This window comes from Mobula hypostoma, chromosome 22 (genome assembly GCF_963921235.1).
Source record: "Mobula hypostoma chromosome 22, sMobHyp1.1, whole genome shotgun sequence".
In the NCBI taxonomy this organism is placed as follows: Eukaryota; Metazoa; Chordata; class Chondrichthyes; order Myliobatiformes; family Myliobatidae; genus Mobula; species Mobula hypostoma.
Window position 1 is genome coordinate 54,334,847 of NC_086118.1, and position 21,350 is coordinate 54,356,196.

Sequence of the window (21,350 nt, forward strand, 5' to 3'; positions counted from 1 at the left end):
TAGAGTCAAATGATGTATAGAAATAAAAATACAGGGTAAGAACAGAATAAGAGAAAAAGTAGAAATTGTACAATATTGATTTATTTTCTAGGAACTGGCTATCTGCAGGAATAAGAATGAATTATTTAAATTGAACCACTTTTGAGTCGATTGCTATTACATTTGCAATAATCCTGTTGTTAAAATATACTTGCACTACCTTTTGATGCTAACTTTTTGCAGCATTTGAAATAGAAATCCCACAAGTTCGGTGAGAGCAAAGTACCAATTACTGGGTCGCAATGCAAAAGATGCAAATCAACTAGCAGGTTGGGGAGAGTTACAACACATGGTGTATCTCTTAATCCCCAGGACTAGATGACCAAATCTTTTCTGCAATATCCTGTGATTCATCTCAATGCTGTCTTTTTGGACAACTAGGTTGAGACGTCATATAGCTCCTACCTCTAATCTATTAAACATGAATGTGTAAAAAAACAAATTGCTTTACAATATATCCCATTATTAAAATTAATCAATCCATTGTTAGTAAATGGTATTATGGTGAATTTTACCACCGGCTTCCTCCTATTAAGGCAGTCCCTGTGGGCTGAGGATAACTAGCTGTTAATTATAAACTGGTGAAACCACAGATTTTTCCACTGTAGGCCCTTGACAGGCTATGCCACTGGTTTATTTGAGAGATGGGTATAGATGGGGTAAATGCAAGCAGGCTTTTCCCACTGAGGCTGGGGGGTCTACAATCAGGGGTCATTGGTTAAGGGTGAAAGGTGAAAAGTTTACTGGGAAACTTCCTCACTCAGAGGGTTGTGAGAGTGTGGAATGACCTGCCAGCACAAGTGGTGCATGTGAGGTAGATTTCAACACTTAAGAGAAGTTTGAATAGTAGGGGTATGGACGACTGTAGTCCCAGTGCAGGTCAATGGGAGTAAGCAGATTAAGTGGTTTCAGCATGGACTAGATGGGCCGAGGGGTCTGCTTCTGTGCTATGTTTCTCTACGACTCTGTGGCTCACTCCTCCTCCTGTTTACTCAGGGCTTTGTTATCTTCTCCTCGAACAGAAACTAGGCCAACCTGATGATTTGACTCTGTACCTACACGTGAGAGCTTGCTGAATATAAACTGGAATTCATCCACAAAATGGCAACTACAGCATCATTTATTAATTGAGATACTTCCAACCTGCACTGGCTGATGTACAAGTCGAGTTATTTCTCTCTGTTTTATTGTTTTAGCAATATATTTACCTTTCCCTTTAATGTGCAAAAGCAGAAACCTACTGTTGCAGAAGCCAACAATAATCATTTTCATACCCCAGGTGAAAAATAACACAATTAACAACAGATTATATGATAACATTATAAGATATGAACCCATGGTGTAAAGTAAGCTGACACCCACCACTTGCATAGGAGAATGTCATTCTACGACTATCACACAGCAAACAAGATACCTTATTATAACCAAAAAGATTCATTGCCTCTAGCACAAGTCAGGGGACTGCCTTAAAATCAATACGTTAGAGTTGCTATGGAGATAGTACAGCTTACACTGGCACCCGGAATGGATCATTTACAAGAACAATACCCTAAAACTGAATATTGAATTTATCCAGTGATCAGCACAGCTATATAGTAACCTTACATTTATGCAGCTCAATAAATATCTCAAGATACTGTACAGGAGTACTATAAAACTCGTATTAATATGGACAGTCAAAGGCCTGACCAGAAGCCAATTCTGAGGCGCACACAAAAAGAGAAGATGGAGGCAGAGGGTTTGAGATTTTGCTGTAGAAAGCATGTTTGCTGATGTTGGGGTAGCGGAAATTGGGGATCCTAAGGAGTTGTAGAACCAAAAAGGTTAAGGCTTCTGCTTAAATGGTTGATGAGGGTAGCCCCAGAAGAGCTGCCAGTGGTACTTGTGGATAAGACAGATTGTGCAGAGGGAGAATAATAATAGCCAATGGGGATCCAATATACCATGGGAAGGACATGATTAAAGTAGCTGTAGTTCGTGTATTCTCAGTGTGATTTGAAGTGATTGCCCAAACCTTGACATTGAGATGGACAGCACTGAGCCATGTTGGAAAAATGCTTACACATGAGTGTAAATGGTATCATTTTTATTAAGATTTCAACAATGATTAGCTTGGCACAAAAATTACTGTACTTGCTTGGATAGTTGTTCCCTCAAAGTAAATGTTACTTTCCAAGTCTTAGTGACTGTTAGAAAATAGGGAATTGTAGTCAGAGGGTATGAAGTACAGTAATTATTAATATAAGCAAGAACTAGCTTACCACTTCCAAATGTGATGGACATGCAGTAATAGGTCTCAAAATTATATGGTTGGCAGCACAAACAAATGCTTGTTGATCTCAGGAGCAGTAAGAGGAAATTGAAAAGATGTGCTTTGGAGACTAACAAGTCGGTGCTTGATCTCTCCACAAATACCTGCATAAAGGTACTGTATCTGTTAAACATTGGGACAAAGCAAAGGAAATTATTCCAATATGCACTGGCCAAACGTAAAGACAGTGGTGCTAGGTTAATTTGATCATATTGAAACCCCAGCCATGACTACGTTGAGAGGGAAATGCATTCATCCAGAGAAACTATGAATGAAGTTATAAGCATTAGAACCATGCATCAGAAGTGAGACATCTTGGGCTTTGCACATATTTTGCTCCATGTTTCCAACTCCAGAATGAGGTCACAGGAAATGACAGATAGGCATTTTGCTAATTAGCACTTCAAACAAGCTCATGGTCATATTTGTTGTGCTTGCGACACCACCCCCTCACGATTTGTAAGAGAGGAAGTTTAAATCTTCTCTTCGACGGGAGTTCAGTGAAATCACCTCTCAGTGCTCCCCATCTATAATTTCTTCGGCTCTTCAACTTTTTGACAACATTTTGACTCAGACTCCCTTCTCCTATCATTTCCGATCTCCCCCTCCCCCTCCCACTTTCAAATCTCTTACTAGCTGTTCTTTTAGTTAGTCCTGACGAAGGGTCTTGGCCCGAAACGTTGACTCTACCTCTTCCTAGAGATGCTGCCTGGCCTGCGGCGTTCACCAGCAACTTTGATGTGTGTTGCTTGAAATTCCAGCATCTGCAGATTTCCTCGAAGTTGTGAAGAAGTTCTGGGTTTCAGAGTGTTGGGTCTTTTAATCTAATCATGATTCCATCCCACATGCCCCTCCATTTGCCTATTCAAGATGTATCTGCCACTATGATCGCTCTGACAGTGCCTTCCACACACTCATTACTCTCTGTGTAAACACAAAACTGACATCACCCCTATAATTTCCTCCAATCATCATAAAATTACGTCCTCCAAATTGGATCAACTTTATTACTTACATCCTTCACATACATGAGGAGTAAAAATCTTTACGTTAAATCTTAGTCTAAATGTGCAATTTATAGTAATTTGTAATAAATAGTATGTAGAACAGGACAGTCAATATAATACAAATGCAATTGTATCAGTGTGAATTAATCAGTCTGATGGCCTGGTGGAGGAAGCTGGCCTGGAGACTGTTGGTCCTGGCGTTTATGCTGTGGTACCGTTTCCCGGATGGTAGCAGCTGTAACAGCTTGTGGTTGGGGTGACTCGGGTCCCCAGTGGTATTAGCCTTTGCCATCCTGGGGGAAAAATGCTGGCTGTTCACTCGATCAATGCTTCTCATCATCTTACACACCTCCATCAACTCTCCTCTCACCCTCCCTCACCTCAAAAAGAAAAACCTTAGCTTGTTCAACCTTTCCTCATAAAACATGTTATCTAGTCCTGATAAATCTCCTCAGTAACCTCTCCAAAGCCTCCCCAACCTTCCTATAATGAGGTGACCAGAACTGAGCACAGTGTAGTCTAACCAGAGTTTTATAGAGCTACAACATTATCTTGCAGCTCTTGAATTCAATCCCGCCCCCACTTATGAAGGCCAACACAACATACACACCCTATCAATTTGAGCTGCATCCCTAAGGAACCTGTGGACTTGGACCCCAAGATCCCTTTGTTCCTGCCATTAACTTTGTACTCTGCCATCAGATTCGACTTACCAAAGTGAATCACTTCACACTTTTCCCGATTGAACTCCATTTGCCACTTCTGCATCCTATCAATGTCTCACTGTGACCAATGAAAACCTACTACACTATCCACAACACACCATCAACCTTTGTGTCAACTGCATTCTTACTAACACACCCCTCTACTTCCTCATCTAAGTCAGTTTTAAAAATCATGAAGAGCAGGGGCCCTAGAACAGATCCCTACAGAACACCACTAGTCACAGTCTTCCAGGCAGAATATGCTCTATCTACAACCACACTGTTCTTTCAGTGGGCAAGTATTACAACAGTGACTCAACTTTGACTATGTGCTCAAATTTCTAGTACCAAATGATCAAGCCTGTCTTTACATTTACCACCCAGTTTTCTTCGTATTTTTATCTGTGGTTGAGACTTCTGTACTGCTGAGCATATTCACTGCAAAGCCGTGTTTGGCCTTTGTCACAGAAGCATGAATGACAGAAATGCAACTATTATGTTTATCCTACAAAGCAACTTGTCATGTTGATAAAATTATCAAAATCCCAAATCCCATTTTCACAGTATTTATTTTTATTTAGAGATACAGTGCGGAAGAGGCCGTTCCAGCTCTTCCAGCCACACCGTCCAGCAAACCTGATTTAACCTTAAACCTAATCGCAGGACAATTTACAATGACCAGTTAACCTACTTGGTATGCCTTTGGACTGTGGGAAGAAACCGGAGGACCCGGAAAAAAAAAAATCCGCGCATTCCACTTGGAGGACATACAGAGACTCTTTACAGAGGGTACTGGGATCAAATTCTGAACTCTGATGCCCCAAGCTATACTAGGGTTACGCTAACCACTATGCTACCGTGTTGGAAGAATTGGATCAATCAGTGTGTATAACAAATTTTTAAATTATGAAGAGGCAATAGAAGATGGAATCAATAATCAGATGGGAAATAATTAGCAATTACAAAATTGATTTTAACTTTCCACTTTGATTCAGACACAGAGGAAGTGCATGGAGAAAAGAAAGCTGAATTCCTGTAATGTACAACAGACTCCTTCCTCGGCTGAATTTTTTGAGCCCTGCAGGAACAGAGATGTAAGCTGTTCCGGTTAAAATTAACCACGTCAATCAGATGAGTTAAATGTGGGTAAAAACCCTGGTACAGCGGCAAGCAGCAAAATAAAAAGCAACACACATCAAAGTTGCTGGTGAACGCAGCAGGCCAGGCAGCATCTCTAGGAAGAGGTACAGTCGACATTTCGGGCTGAGACCCTTCGTCAGGACTAACTGAAGGAAGAGTGAGTAAGAGATTTGAAAGTGGGTGGGGGAGGGGGAGATCCAAAATGATAGGAGAAGACAGGAGGGGGAGGGATGGAGCCAAGAGCTGGACAGGTGATAGGCAAAAGGGATATGAGAGGATCGTGGGACAGGAGGTCCAGGGAGAAAGACAAGGGGCGGGGGAACCCAGAGGATGGGCAAGGGGTATAGTCAGAGAGACAGAGGGAGAAAAAGGAGAGTGAGAGAAAGAATGTGTATAAAAATAAGTAACAGATGGGGTACGAGGGGGAGGTGGGGCATTAGCGGAAGTTTGAGAAGTCAGTGTTGATGCCATCAGGTTGGAGGCTACCCAGACAGAATATGAGGTGTTGTTCCTCCAACCTGAGTGTGGCTTCATCTTTACAGTAGAGGAGGCCGTGGATAGACATGTCAGAATGGGAATGGGATGTGGAATTAAAATGTGTGGCCACTGGGAGATCCTGCTTTCTCTGGCGGACAGAGCGTAGGTGTTCAGCAAAGTGGTCTCCCAGTTTGTGTCGGGTCTCGCCAATATATAGAAGGCCACATCGGGAGCACCGGACGCAGTATATCACCCCAGCCGACTCACAGGTGAAGTGTCGCCTCACCTGGAAGGACTGTCTGGGGCCCTGAATGGTGGTAAGGGAGGAAGTGTAAGGGCATGTGTAGCACTTGTTCCGCTTACAAGGATAAGTGCCAGGAGGGAGATCAGTGGGGAGGGATGGGGGGGACGAATGGACAAGGGAGTCGCGTAGGAAGCGATCCCTGCGGAAAGCAGGGGTGGGGAGGGAAAGATGTGCTTAGTGGTGGGATCCCGTTGGAGGTGGCGGAAGTTACGGAGAATAATATGTTGGACCTGGAGGCTGGTGGGGTGGTAGGTGAGGACCAGGGGAACCCTATTCCTAGTGGGGTGGCGGGAGGATGGAGTGAGAGCAGATGTGCGTGAAATGGGGGAGATGCGTTTGAGAGCAGAGTTGATGGTGGATGAGGGGAAGCCCCATTCTTAAAAAAAGGAAGACATTGCCTTCATCCTAGAATGAAAAACCTCATCCTGAGAGCAGATGCGGCGGAGACGGAGGAATTGCAAGAAGGGGATGGCATTTTAGCAAGAGACAAGGTGGGAAGAGGAATAGTCCAGGTAGTTGTGAGAGTCCATAGGCTTATAGTGGACATCAGTAGACAAGCTGTCTCCAGAGACAGAGACAGAAAGATCAAGAAAGGAGAGGGAGGTGTCAGAAATGGACCAGGTAAATTTGAGGGCAGGGTGAAAGTTGGAGGCAAAGTTAATGAAGTCAACAAACTCATCATGTGTGCAGGAAGCAGCACCAATGCAGTTGTCGATGTAGCAAAGGAAAAGTGGGGGACAGATACCAGTATATGCCTGGAACATGGACTGTTCCACAAAGCCAACAAAAAGGCAGGCATAGCTGGGACACATACAGGTGCCCATGGCTACACCATTAGTTTGGAGGAAGTGGGAGGAGCCAAAGGAGAAATTATTAAGAGTGAGGACTGATTCTCCTAGACGGAGGAGAGTGGTGGTAGAGGGGAACTGGTTACGTCTGGAATCCAAAAAGAAGTGGAGAGCTTTGAGACCTTCCGGGTGGAGGATGGAGGTATATAGGGTCTGGACATCCATGGTGAAAATAAGGCAGTGGGGGCCAGGGAACTTAAAATCATTGAAAAAATTCAGAGTGAGAAGTGTCATGAACATAGGTGGGAAGGGATTGGATAAAGGGGGATAAAACAGTGTCAAGGTATGCAAAAATGAGTTCAGTGGGGCAGGAGCAAGCTGAGACAATGGGATATTTGGAGATTTCATGAACTCCAGGATCAAGCCAAATGAAGTAGAAGAGGTAAAGGAATAAAACTGGGAGATTTCCAAAAAGAAATTGCATACTTAGTTTTAAAACTGCTTTGGTTGTGGATCCCTTGCTGTAAACTTTAGAAGCACCCAATACTTTCACACCATAGGCTGAGGATTGGGACTTGGGGTCAGGTTGATGAGAAGGAGACTGAGGGTGTTGGGGGCAGTGATAATTAGATGAATCAAAGCCTGGAATATCTGGATTGGGGCCTTAGAGGCAGCAATCAGATGGATGTTTGGGCCTCTGATATAAGCCTTGTGGAGTCACTGAGCCTGTGGAAAGAGAACAATTGTTGGAGGTTGCTCGTGGTTTGGGGAATCGGTCAAATTTCCTCTCTAACATCTACTGATCCTATAATTCTCATTACTGCAGTTCACTCCTGAAAGTTCATCTCAATCATGTAGCACTGAAGAGGCAAAAACTAGGAGATTGAATTTGTTGTAATATCCTTTTAAAAAAAAGCCAATTGCTCCAGTTTCATTATGTCATTGAAAGAATATTACTGAACACTTACTGTGAAATTGAAGAGGGCTATTAAGTTTGTAAGAATAACATTCTAAATAAGTGGCTATAGACAAGATGAGAACGTGGAGGACGCTACAAAAGGATCATTATTTTATAAACATGCAAGTAGAAAAAAACAAACGGAATCACGGGAGTGAGGTCTGTTGAATAGCAACACCAATGATCAATTATGTAATAATTATTTCCCTTTTGGTTTTTGCTAAGAGCAGGATATTAGAGAGGAGGGGAATCCTGAAGTGATTGAGAGTGAGAGGGATTATATGACAGTATGTGAGTAAATTTTTTCAGTGTTGATTGAGCTAAATAAAGAAGAGTGTGGGCCAACAGGATTGATCAGAGGATGAGGTTGGAGACCAAGGAAGGAAACTAATGAAGTCCTAGAAGTTAAATTATTGAGAGCGGACATGCACATTAGGAGTGGAAAGAAGTCCGCAGGGAGATAAAAGTAGGTGTACTCATGATTTAACACGGGGGGTTGATTAGAAATTTCTTCAGATCTTTCAAATTATGTAACTGATTAATAAAACTGCATGCTTTAATTGACCAGCTCCATGTTAATACCTTTTGCATAAACATGCCTACTTCTTTGTACATTGGCTTCAAACATGCACAATCTTAGAATCATCTTAAGTAACTGTTTAACGTTAATATTTAATGTCAACATAAACTGCTTACAGAAACCTTTGTGACAGCAAGGCAATGAGTGATGCAACAAAAGGAAAGCCCCCTCTCCCCCTGAGGAACAGGCACCCTGTCTGACCACAGTCAAGGTGAGGAGGATCCTAGCCAGGGTAAATCAACGCAAAGCTGCAGGGCCACACAACATACCCGATTGTGCAGCCCAGCTAACAGAGGTCTTAATGAATAGGCTTAATGTCTCTTTGCAACAGTTCACTGTACCTACAGGCTTCAAGGCAGCCACCACCATTCCATTGCCCAAGAGAGTATGGTAACCGGCCTAAACAATTACCACCCAGTGGCACTGACCTCAACAATCATTAAGTGCTTTGAGTGGCTGGTAATGGATCATATAAAGTCTCACCTTCCAGCTACATTGGACCTTTTCCAGTTCGCTTATGACTCAAACGGGTGCTTCAGCCCCTCCACTCCGTCCTGCCCCACCTAGGAAACAATGCCTCATAGGCCAGGTTATCGTTCATCAACCTCAGCTCGACATTTAACATGGTCATTCCTCAGAGGTTGGTGGGTAAATTACCCTCACTGGGGCTCAACACCCCTCTCTGTAACTGGATCTTGGACTACTTGATCCCAATCAAATCAAGTTAGCAGCAACATCTCAAGCTCCATCGTGCTGAGCACTGATGTCCCCCAGGGATGTGTGCTCAGCCCACTGCTCACTCTCGACTGCACTGCCAGATCCAGCTCAAACCACATCATCAAGTTCGCTGAAATGCCACAGTGGTTGGCTTCATCATCAACAACGATGAGTCGGCATACAGAGAGGAGGTAGACAGGCTTGTCACATGGTGTGAGAACAACAACCGGAGTCTCAGCATGGACCAGACAAAAGAGATGATTGGGGACTTCAGGAAGGCACAGGTCAACCACTCTGCATTGCACATCAAAGACTCTGCCGTGGAGAGAGTGAAGAACACAAAGTTCCTTGATGTGCACTTAATGACTGATCTAAACTGGACCCACAACACCTCCTCATTAGTCAAGAAGGCACAGCAATGTCTACACTTCCTGATAAGATTAAGGCATGCAAAGCTTTCTGCCCCAATTCTAATAACTTTCTAAAGGAGCACAATCAAGAATATCCTGTCTGGCTGCATCATTGTGTGGAATGGAAGCTACAAAGCATTGGACTGCACGACCTTACAGTGCACAATAAGAAACTGCTGAGGGGATGACCAGGGTCTCCTTCCCCACTATTTGTGACATTTACTGGGAACGTTATATGTGAAGGGCCTGAAGCATTGTTGAGGATCCCTTCCACCCATCCTGTAATCTTTTTGACACACTCACTGCAGTCAAGTGGGAAGTACAAGAGCATCAGGACCAGGACTGCCAGACTGGGTAACAGCTTCTTCCCTCAGACTGTGAGACTACCGAATACCCTGCCACCACCGCTATCTCATCACTAGGACAGTGAGTTGTTTACTGTTTACCTGTGCTGCACACTACATGCCGTTTAAATTATATTTTATTAACTAAATTGTGGTAATATTTTATTCGATGTGCTGTGTGTGATACATGTATTATGGGTGCACTGTGTTTTGGAGAAATGTTTGGTTATATGCATGTACTGTACAGTCAAATGATAAACTTGAACTTGAATTAGCAAGAGATGGAGGATTATGCTCTTTTTAAACAAAGTTCCTTGTTAAATGCCAATGCTATTTGGAATTATCCAGTTCTATTAAGATTCTAGAATAGTTCAATATTTCCCTTTAAGAATATAGTTTTGTCAGCTGGAACTACATGTGAAATAAAAAAATACAGCCCAATGAAAATTAATCTAAAAACCACCAGATATTGTTGTGCTCTGACAGGAATTAAGAGTGAAGTAGAAAAGGTACAAAACAAAGCCAAAAAAAGCCTCATCCTGTGGAAGACTTCGAGGGTTCAGATTAAACTGCAACAGTTCTGCGAATGACAAAATTTTTATTTTTAAGTAGAGATTTAATGAAGGATTTTTCGGCACTAAATTTGAATGTATATACAGGAGAAGTAGCATGAAAATATGTAAGAAAATCAAGCACTCAGAAATAAATTAATGCCTATTAATAAAATAAAGCAATAAATTAAGGTTACAAATGGACTGAAACTGGATTTGGAGTTGAGGGGTTTGGAGAGGGGATTCATAATTAGATTTCATGCTTACGAAGCATCCATCTGCATCGCAAGGATCTTCTAGTTTGAGAAAGTCCAAACTCAAAACCTTGTGGCTCCCTAATACTTGAAGGAATATTAGGTATTACACCGGGAATTAATTTGATTGAGGTTGCTTCAGAGCTGTTGTTGAAAGTGTCAGTTTTAAGCACAGAAGTTACAGAAAAAATTATAAAAATGATTAGGAAAACATGAGGTTAAAGTAGAAACTGGAATTTCCTAACAAATTTTAAGGTAAGAATAATTCTAACAATTAAACGTAAAAACACAGAACAGTACAGCACAGGAAAAGGGGCCCCACAATATTAAGATGAAATAATTAGTCATTAAATGCCCAACTAAACTAATTCCTTTTCTTTGTACAATATTCATATCCTTCCATTCCTTGTATGTTCATGTACCTATCTAAGAGTCTCTTGGACGCCTCTATTGCATTGGCATTCACCACTATTTCTGGCAATGTCCATCATTCCCTGCGTAAAAAAAAACTTGGCCCACCTGTCTTCTTTAAACTTACACCCTCTCACCTTAAATGAATGCCCTCTGCTATTAGACATTTTAACCTTGGAAAAAGGGTAATGTCTGTCTACTCTATCAATGCCTATCGTAAGCATATAAACCTCTATCAGGTCATTTTTGGCGATTCTGTTTGGGGGGGGTGTTAATCACAACCGGAATATAGGTGATAAGTGGCTAATGCACTCAATTTCGTTTCTAAAAGGATTTATCTAACGAATTTAATATTAAACACACAGCGCATCTTTTTCTCGCATGAATATAGTGATAAGTCAATTATCGGGGAGGACGGGAGCTTGAAGTAAGTGTTGAACGAACTTATAGTAGAAATGGTAGAGGCAGGTTCGACGTTATCATTTAAAGAAAAATTGGATAGGTATATGGACAGGAAAGGAATAGAGGGTTATGGGCTGAGTGCAGGTCGGTGGGGCTAGGTGAGAGTAGCGTTCAGCATGGACTAGCAGGGCAGAGGTGGCCTGTTTCCGTGCTGTAATTGTTATATGGTTATATAAGTCACTTATAAGTCAGTAGCATCATAACATTTTAAGTAACATTTGGATATTAATCACGCAGCACATATTTTCCCCGTATGAACATATAAAATCATTGCAACACACCAATATCGCTGAATCAGTGGGAGCCCTGGGCTTGTTTTCCTGCAACAAGACGGTCCTATCGAGGGGCGATGGGAGACAGCGATACTCGAAGGAGGTTCCTTATGTCCAGTCTATTCTGCAATTTAGTTTTCGTTGCGTTCATTGCAGAGATATGTTGGAAATGGAAGCAATGTTTTCAGTGCTTTCGTGGCTATCTCAGGATATTCAGCCTTGACTTCGATCCAGAATGCCAGCAGAGATGTTATGTCAAACATACTTTTCAGCCCGCTGTCATTTGCAAGCTCGAGGAGTTGATCTTCCCACGCTGACATGGATGACGCGTAGATAATGACCTTGCATGCGTTCAAATTCAACAGTGGGCGTGACAGGGAATGAGGAAAGGTTTCCTCACGGCCCGGTACCGGTCCGCGGCCCGGTGGTTGGGGACCGCTGGTATGGGGCATGTTCTGCTTGCAAGGGGAAGTGCCAGGAAGGACAAATGCACAAGGGAGTCACATAGGGAGCAATCCCTTCGTAAAGCAGAAAGTGGGGAGGGAAAGACGTGCTGCTTGGTGGTGGGATCCCATTGGAGATGGTGGAAGTTTTGGAGAATTATGTGCTGGATGCGGAGGCTGGTGGAGTGGTAGGTGAGGACAAGGGGAATCCTATCCCAAGTAGGGTGGCGGTAGGATGGGGGAGAGCAGACGTGCGTCGTCAGAGATCCCCACCACCCAGGTCATGCTCTCTTCTCACTGCTGTCATCAGGTAGAAGGTACAAGAGCCTCAGGACTCACCACCACCAGGTTCAAAAACAGTTTCTACCTCTCAACCATTCGGTCCTTGAATAAAAGTAGACAACTACACTCATTTGCCCTATCAGTGAAATGTTCCCGCTTTGTGAAGCATGCTCCTCAAGACTTGGCTTAAACTAATAAAGGAATTAGTATTTTATCTACCTCCTGCAACAAGTCTGTGCTGGATTGTGATTCATGACAGACTGGTTCAGTACATTTCTCGCATATCTCACTATCTAAAATATTTAAGTTTGGTGACATCACATACAGAACTGAAGATGCCATCATTTATCCTGTCTTCAAATTCAGCTCATTCGGTCTCCCCCACAAAATTTGAACTTTCCATCCTGGGCAACATCCTGGTGAATCTGCTCTATATCTCCCCAGTTCATTCACATCCATTCTGTAAAGTGGTAATTAAAACTGCACACAAATGGCCAGCTGTGGTCTAAACAAAGTTTTATAATGGCCTTCATATTGTTTTATTCTATACCCCAGTAAATAAAGACCAACAACTTACATGCCTTCTTCACTACCTCACCTACATGTGAGAGTCTGTGGAGTCATAGATCAAATTCCCTCACTACTCCCAAAGGCCCTGCCATGCATGATATATCCTTATTAATAGGCATTCGTTACTCTCGTGAGACCATGGATTTGCACCTTGGAAGGTTTCCAGGACGCAGGCCTGGGCAAGGTTGTATGGAAGACCGGCAGTTGCCCATGCTGCAAGTCTCCCCTCTCCATGCCACCGATGTTGTCCAAGGCAAGGGCACTAGGGCCAATACAGATTGGCACTGGTGTCATTGCAGAGTACTGTGTGGTTAAGTGCCTTGCTGAAGGACACAACACGCTGCCTCGGCTGGGGCTCGAACTAGCAACCTTCAGATCACTAGACCGACACCTTAACCACTTGATTAACGCATCATATATCCTTACTGGGCCATACAAAATGCATAACTTGCCCTTATCGGGATTAAGTTTCATCTCCCTTTGCTCGAGCAAACTTTCCAGCTGGCCAGTTATTGTTCGTCAACCGAAGAGAATTCTTTGATTATCAACACCACTAGCACTTTTTGTGTCATCAATAAACTTGCTAATTGCACCTATTGATGAAACCCTGATGTCAATGCTGGGCTATGAAGCTCAGCTAGTAAGAAGTGAGCCAAAGTTTCAGCATGCCAGGTTCCAGAGTCTGCAGCACCCAAAGACGAAATGTCACAAAATTGTACAGCACAGAAAATTGTACTGACCATCAAGTAGCTAATTATTCTGATCCATTTAACAACACTTTATCTAAAGCCTTACTTTGTCATGGCAGTGCAAGTGCTCGACTGAATACTACTGAAGTGTTGTGAGTGTCTTTGCTTCGACCTGCCCCTCAAACAGTGCATTTCAGTTTCCAGCCACCCTCTGAGTGAAAAAGTTCTTCCTCAGATTCCTTCTGTGTCTTATTCACTACTCTAAACCTATGCTTTCTAAGTTATTTAATTATCAAAGTACATACATGTCTCCACATACAGCCCTGAGATTCATTTTCTTGTAGGCATTCACAGTAAACACAAAGAAACACAATAGAATCAATGAAAAAATGCACACAAGACAGACAATCAATGTGAAAAGACAAACTGCAAATACAAAAAAAATTTAAAAATTAAATAAACAATAAATATCAAGAACATGAGATGAAGAGTTCTTGGAAGTGAGTCCATTGTTTGTGGGGGAAAAATCCTTACTATCTACCCTTTTGTGGGCACGTGGCCAAGTGGTTAAAGCATTGGACTAGTGATCTGAAGGTCGTGAGTTCCAGCTCCAGCCGAGGCAGCACGTTGTGTCCTTGAGCAAGGCACTTAATCGCACATTGCTCTGTGGTGACACTGGTGCCAAGCTGTATGGGTCCTAATGCCCTTTCCTTGGACAACATCAGTGTCGTGGAGAGGGGAGACTTGCAGCATGGGCAACTGCTGGTCTTCCATACAACCTTGCCCAGGCCTGCACCCTGGAGAGTGAAGACTTTCCAGGCGCAGATCCATTGTCTCGCAAGACTAACGGATGCCTTAACCTACCCTTTTGTCCTTCATAATTTTGTTTAACTCGATTGTTGTATACGTACTTCTGTATTGAAAATGTTTCAACCTAACGTACAGAGGGGGACGGGATTGTTAGTAATAATACATTTGACTGTGAATTAACTTAATTCACTAGTTTTGAACTAAAGAAAGATGCATTAAACAGGAGGAACAAACTGGCATTCCTGTTGTGAGGCTCCTTCAGGTTTCAATCGAAACCAAATTACACTGTCTGCTGCCAGCATAGCTAGAATGCAATTATTTTCTTGGAGACGTGGTATTCTGCCAGAAGAGAAAGGATGCTTTTCCCTGCATGGCTTTGCCCACTACAGACGTCAAAATTATAAATCCTGCTTCTCTAAACAGCAGTGGATTGAATAGGATAGGAAAAAAATATACCTCTGCAACTATTAGAAACTTAAAAACTTGTCTTTCTGTATGTACGTATCAGTGTTCATCTCTGGGACAACTTGCTGTAAAACACTGCAATTCAAGACTGTCATCTCAGGTGGGTGACCTGGTCATCACTTGTCCCTACATTAGAAGACAGATCGCCCCGTTGCTGTCACAGACTGGCTGCTTCGTTCTCCTCTATTACAATATTAGCAATTCTGCAATAGTGGAAAACAAAGTAAGCTGCATGTGCTGGAATATGAACCAAAAGCAGAAATGCTTGAAGAACTCAGCCAGTCAGGGATTCTCAATTCTGAAGGAAGAGTTGCTGACTTAAAACATTCATTGGTTTATCTTTTAATAGATGCTGCTTAATTGGGCAAGTCCTTCCAGCATGTGGTTTTGCTACAAAAATGTTTTAATGGCTGCAACGACTGCAAAAAGCACAGTGTAAAGTGCAATTCGTTAGTCCCATTTTCAGATTTCCCAAACTTTCCTCACTGAAAGACCACAGTCTGTGCAGATCAGAAATAACATCTCCAGCTTATTGATAATCAACACTGGTAGCCTTAAGGGATATGTGCTTAGCCCACTGCTCTACTCTCTCTACATCCATGACCGTGTGGCTAGGCACAGTGTAAATGCCAGCTATTAATTTGCTGACAACACAACTATTGTTGGTAGAATTTCAGATGATGACTAGAAGGCATACAGGAGCATGACAGATCAGCTGGTTGAGAGGTGTTGCAGCAACAACCTTGTACTCAACGTCAGTAAGACCAAAGAATTGACTGTGGACTTTGGAAAGGGTAAGGTGGGGTTCTCATCAGCAAATCAGATATGGAAAGGAATTTCATGTTCCTGAGCGTCAACATCTCTGATGATTTATCCTGAGCCCAACATACAAAGAAGGCACAAAAGCTGATATATTTCATTAGGAGCTTGACGAGATTTGGTATGTTACCAAAGATACTTGCAAATTTCTACAGATGTACTGTGGAGAGCTTTCTAACTGGTTGTATTACCGTCTGGTATGGAGGGGGGGAGACTGCACAGGATCCAAATAAGCTGCAGAAAGCTGTAAACTCGGTCATCTCCATCATTGGCACTAGCCTCCCCAGCATCCAGGACATTGACAAGGAGGTGGCATTCATGATTAAAGACCCCTGTCACCCAGGACATACCCTCTTCTCATGCTACCATCAGGTACGAGACCCTGAAGGCACAATCTCAAAGATTCTGGAACAGCTTCTTCCCCTCTACCATCAGATTTTTGAATGGACATTGAACACATGAACACAACCTTACTTTTTTTTCTCTCTTTTTGCACAACTTATTTAATTTAACTTTTAAAATATATAAACACCTCAAACTATAATTTACAGTTTTATTATGTATTGCAATATACTGCTGCCACATGGCAACAAATTTCACAACATGTGCCAGTGATATTAAACCTTATTCTGATTCTGACTTTATTTCAAAACATGGTGCCTAGTTTGGTTTGAAAATCTTTCCTTTGGTTCGCACTCTCCCTTAGCACATTAAAAGTTTGTCCCTTGTATTTATTTTTTCTTCCTCTATCAAGTATTAGAAACAAGTGATGATATAAATAGAGCTTAAGAAGGATAAAGTTTTCAATTTTCACATCAGTTTGAAATCACCTCAGATAAGTTTTTCCCTGCATGATATCCAAGATCAAAGTTACCTTTTCAAAACCAATTGTCAGGATTGTATTTAAAGTGATAATGTTCTGAGGATTGTCAGTAAGTGCTGTGAGAAACACTTTTCTGTAGTCTCTGCAATGCTCTGAAGCCAGCCATAAAGTTTACTTTTTTACTTGTATCCAGGGCCTTTAATCTAACAACAAAGGGAAGAGAGTGAGATTCATGCCTCACTGTAACTTCAAAGTCTAATTATTCTTGTAATGCTGGAAATGTGACACCACTTTGGCCAGGTGTTCGTTCAATGCTAGAATACAAAAACTTCAGTCACAATCAAATCCAGAGTAATACTGAGTTGCCAGCTTCAGTCTGGCACAGCAACAACACTATCCATTGGCCCATAGCTGACGCTATGTGGACATCAGGACTATGAGGAGGGAACGTCGACTCAGACCATGAGAGGCCTGCGTCAGGCATTTTCATGCCTTACAAGGCGCAGATTGGAAGTCTATGTGGGGCGCCACTCCTCACACAGACTAGAGCAATGTGTGATTAAGTGCCTTGCTCAAGGGCACAAACACGCTGCCACAGCTGAGGCTCGAACTGACCTTGAGATAACACACTTGGCCAACGTGCCCAACACTATGAGGGTCTTATCTTCAGTACATAATCTTTGCTTTATACTAGCAGTGATCTTAAATTGAACAAATGCGTAGGAACAGAGGATCCTTTTAAGCTATGCACATTTACTATTACATATCTTAACATACTGCATCTCATATCTAACACATAAAAAATTGAATATCATATCTAAGCCAATTTACAGATTTGCTTCCACATGTTCCTGTTCCAGACATCTTGTTTTCTATCATTTATAAATAACCTCCTTCTGTAGTCTCTTTAGATCAAGAATGGCAGGCTCTGATTCTGAGGGAGAGGGTGATCTGTTATATGAATATGGAACATCACTGGCCACCTTACTAAGAATTGTTAGTCATAGCCATAGTCATACTTTATTGATCCCGGGGGAAATTGGGTTTCGTTACAGTTGCACCAACCAAGAATAGAGTATAGATATAGCAATATAAAACCATAAATAATTAAATAATAATACGTAAATTATTATTTACAGGAAATAAGTCCAGGACCAGCCTATTGGCTCAGGGTGTCCGACCCTCCAAGGGAAGAGTTGTAAAGTTTGATGGTCACAGGCAGGAATGACTTCCTATGATGCTCTGTGTTGCATCTCGGTGGAATGAGTCTCTGGCTGAATGTACTCCTGTGCCCACCCAGTACATTATGTAGTGGATGGGAGACATTGTCCAAGATGGCATGCAACTTGGACAGCATCCTCTTCTCAGACACCACCGTGAGAGAGTCCAGTTCCATCCCCACAACATCACTGGCCTTACGAATGTGTTTGTTGATTCTGTTGGTGTCTGCTACCCTCAGCCTGCTGCCCCAGCACACAACAGCAAACATGATAGCACTGGCCACCACAGACTCGTAGAACATCCTCAGCATCGTCCGGCAGATGTTAACGGACCTTTTATAAAATTATAAAAGGGCTTGAAAGCACAGTCATAAAAGTGCAGTTTCCACTCGTGTGGGGAGTGAAATATTAAATTATTAAAGAGAAAACATTCACCAATAAATCTAGAAGGGAATATTTACATGTAGAAACATGAAAGTATAAAGCAGAGATCTACTTAAGAGGAAGTCAAATAAGAATGTGAGACAGAATGAATCAAAAAAATCTGGTAAACATTTTAGATATGAGAAGAATGCATGCCAGTAATTAAAGAAATTAAAAATATCAGCATGTTGGTCCAAATCACTGATGGCTCATTTATAGATTGTCTATAAAATATAATGTCAAATGTCTTTATTCACTTACATTGACCTACTTTAAAGTCTATTTTCTGACACAGATTCATCCTACAGTAATAAAATCTGTTCCTGTCGAGGCTTGCCTAAACTGTTGCTTTCCGCCTCATTTCTAACAACAAAATCAGTTCTATCGGGTGCGAAGAAACTAACTGAATGACACAGTGCAATAACGACTAGGAACCATGGGAACCATGAATCAATTGGAAGAAACATCTGGGCATTGCACCTTGCCTATTATCACCACTGCTTTACATGAGAACAAATGTTCAGAAGTCTAAAAAGGGAAACTCAAAGCCCAACAGCATGAAGAAATGGGCACAAGGAGATCAAGAAAATAAAACTATCCTCGTAATTTCAAAACAATGTAAACACACCAACAGCCATTTAAAACAAAAAACATATAAACAGGAACTAGTGTAATATTTTTCAAAGATTTTAATTATAGGCATGAAGTCCTTGGTGACCATCTTTTGCGATGTTTAATTTCTGGAACTAGAGACTTACCATAGTTTGAAAACAAGAGTGGAGCTGTGTTAGGAAATGGGGCTTCTCCATCAGGGCAAGGACTCTCTTTTCAATCATGGTACATTCAACATCATCATCCTGAATGACCACATCTTTCTTTAAAATCTTGATGGCGTAAAGCTCATTTGTTCCCTTCCTCTCCGATAGCATGACCTGTAGAAGATAATTGAATGCCTTAAGGAACTGTGAACCATACAAAGGCCACTGATCTTGATTATCCTTTTAATTTTGCTAATAGTGGGGAGGGGTGCACTTTGAGACAAAAGTGGTTAAGGTTTTTGGCACCTAATATTTTGTTCTTCCAGATCAAGTATAGGCACAATAAAAAGTGCACTTTCATTGTCCCTCTCTCAAATTTTTCTATAAGGCCAAATGGAAATTGCTCAAGAAAGTACCAGTGTCCTAGATGATACAATCAATCTTTAGCTTCAACCAGCCGACAATTCCTCTGAGCTATTACGGTGGCGATTAGATGCTTAGGCACCTTGCTAGTGTGTATTCATAGGAAAATAATTCCATCACATTCCATTAAATATATATTAGCTAGACCTTAAACTCTGAACCTCTCTCCAAGTCATTAAAACCTTCCTCCATGCTTGATTCTAAGTTTTTTCTGAAGTTATTCCTGCAAAATGTTGGCCCTTTTTACTCTGTTAATATCATAACAAATGTAAAATATATTAAGTGCGGCAACTTCCTCAAGGACCTGCTGAGTCTTTCATTGTGGGCTAAAATTCTTCCCCTTAACATCCTCAGAAACCAATATCATCCCCTTTGAAACGATTTTCCCCGATGCGTTTTTACAAACCTTGCCAAAACTTCCTTTGCCCAACACCATTAAGAAGTTGAAGTCTGATATATTCACATGGTCCAAATTATTTGATGGCGAACTTGCTTTCTTTTCAATCACCTTTTTACCAGCTGGTCCAAGTTTGGCTTTCTATTGGAAACATAAAGGAAGAATATAACTTTAATATCGCTGGCTTGTGGAATACTATGTGTAGTTCTTGCACTGAAGTAAATACATGAATGGATTCTGACAATTCAAGCAATGGGTTCATACAGCACCATACTGCCATGGAATCCTACCTTCTCCAGGGAGGTTCTTGTACAGAATAGCTAAAAGACCAAGTAGGATGTCATTGTGACACCTCCGTTTGCTTTTGTTTTATGCTTCCTTCTGAGTAATACTGAAAGCTCCAACCTGTGCTGGAAATGCAAGATAGAAGGCTCTACAATACCTTTAAATACATGAGCCCAAAAAGATCAGATCAGTAGGCTGCTGTACTTCAGAGGGCATCATTGCTGGGCCTGAACCTGCCTTTTGTTAGACCATGGAGATACTTTGAATGTGGAAGCTAGTGAAAACAGATGGGCAGCAGGAACCCTGCCTGCTTCCCCACACTGGAATCACGGGATGTTGAAGCCAATTCTGGTGGAAGTATTGCAATGTTAGCTGGAGATCAACTTATCATCACAGACCAGCATGTTGATCTGCACAGCTTATGTGACACAGATTAATATTTCTTCAAATACTTGAACAGGAGGTTCCTCGCACATCACAGAGAAAACCCAATCCTGTGCAGTTGAAAATAGGTTGAACCAATACTGCATCCTTTTTCAGGCTTTAGCGTCCAGCAAGAGGTACAATTACTGACTTCCAGGCAGGAATTTTGTCAGCATGAGAAATATAGTTATTGCACTAAGCTCTACAAAATGCCATTAACAATAATACAATGCCTAATATTCACTGCAAATGTATAGTTCTGATCTTCATAAATGGTAGTTATCTTGATGTCCCACGGTCTGAAAGAAGCTATAGGTTATAGCAGCTATTCATGAAGCAGAAATGTTCTTTTGGAACTAGAACAGTATTGCTTGTATTCTGCATATTTTCCTTCCTCCCAAGGTCACAGCTGCATGGCTAAGTGTTGGTTGCTGCGTGATTCTGCAGATCAAAACAACCGCGTACACTGAAACTGGCAGCAAAACCATGCAATTTTCAAGAAAAATTTAATCTATATGTAACTTTAGGGTGTTACAGTAGACTGTTAGGGTTGCATATAATGCTGCTCTAATAATATCTAAAAAGTAGGAGTGCTGAGCTTATGAGTTTTAATCAGGTTAATTTGTTTATTACGTGTTTGGAAGAACGATATGTTAATGTAATTGCAAGTTTTAAATTAACTCCAAGATAAAAACATTTTATAAAATGTCATTTAAATACCCTTTAAAATCCAAAGTTTCCTTTAGCCCTGTAAGAAGACTTGAGTGTTTACAACATAAACCGGGTCTGGG

General features: G+C 41.7%; 1 protein-coding gene across 1 annotated transcript in view; it reads right to left on the reverse strand.

The window, feature by feature from the left end:
• Nucleotides 1-21,350, reverse strand: part of LOC134336417 (protein kinase C alpha type) — a 317,831-nt gene that overhangs the window by 48,427 nt on the left and 248,054 nt on the right. Inside the window, exons 9-10 of the mRNA XM_063030625.1 lie at nt 19,861-19,992; nt 19,032-19,205 (exon numbers count right to left, since the gene is read on the reverse strand). Coding sequence (XP_062886695.1) covers nt 19,032-19,205; nt 19,861-19,992 — 306 coding nt within the window. The remainder of the gene's footprint in view (nt 1-19,031; nt 19,206-19,860; nt 19,993-21,350) is intronic.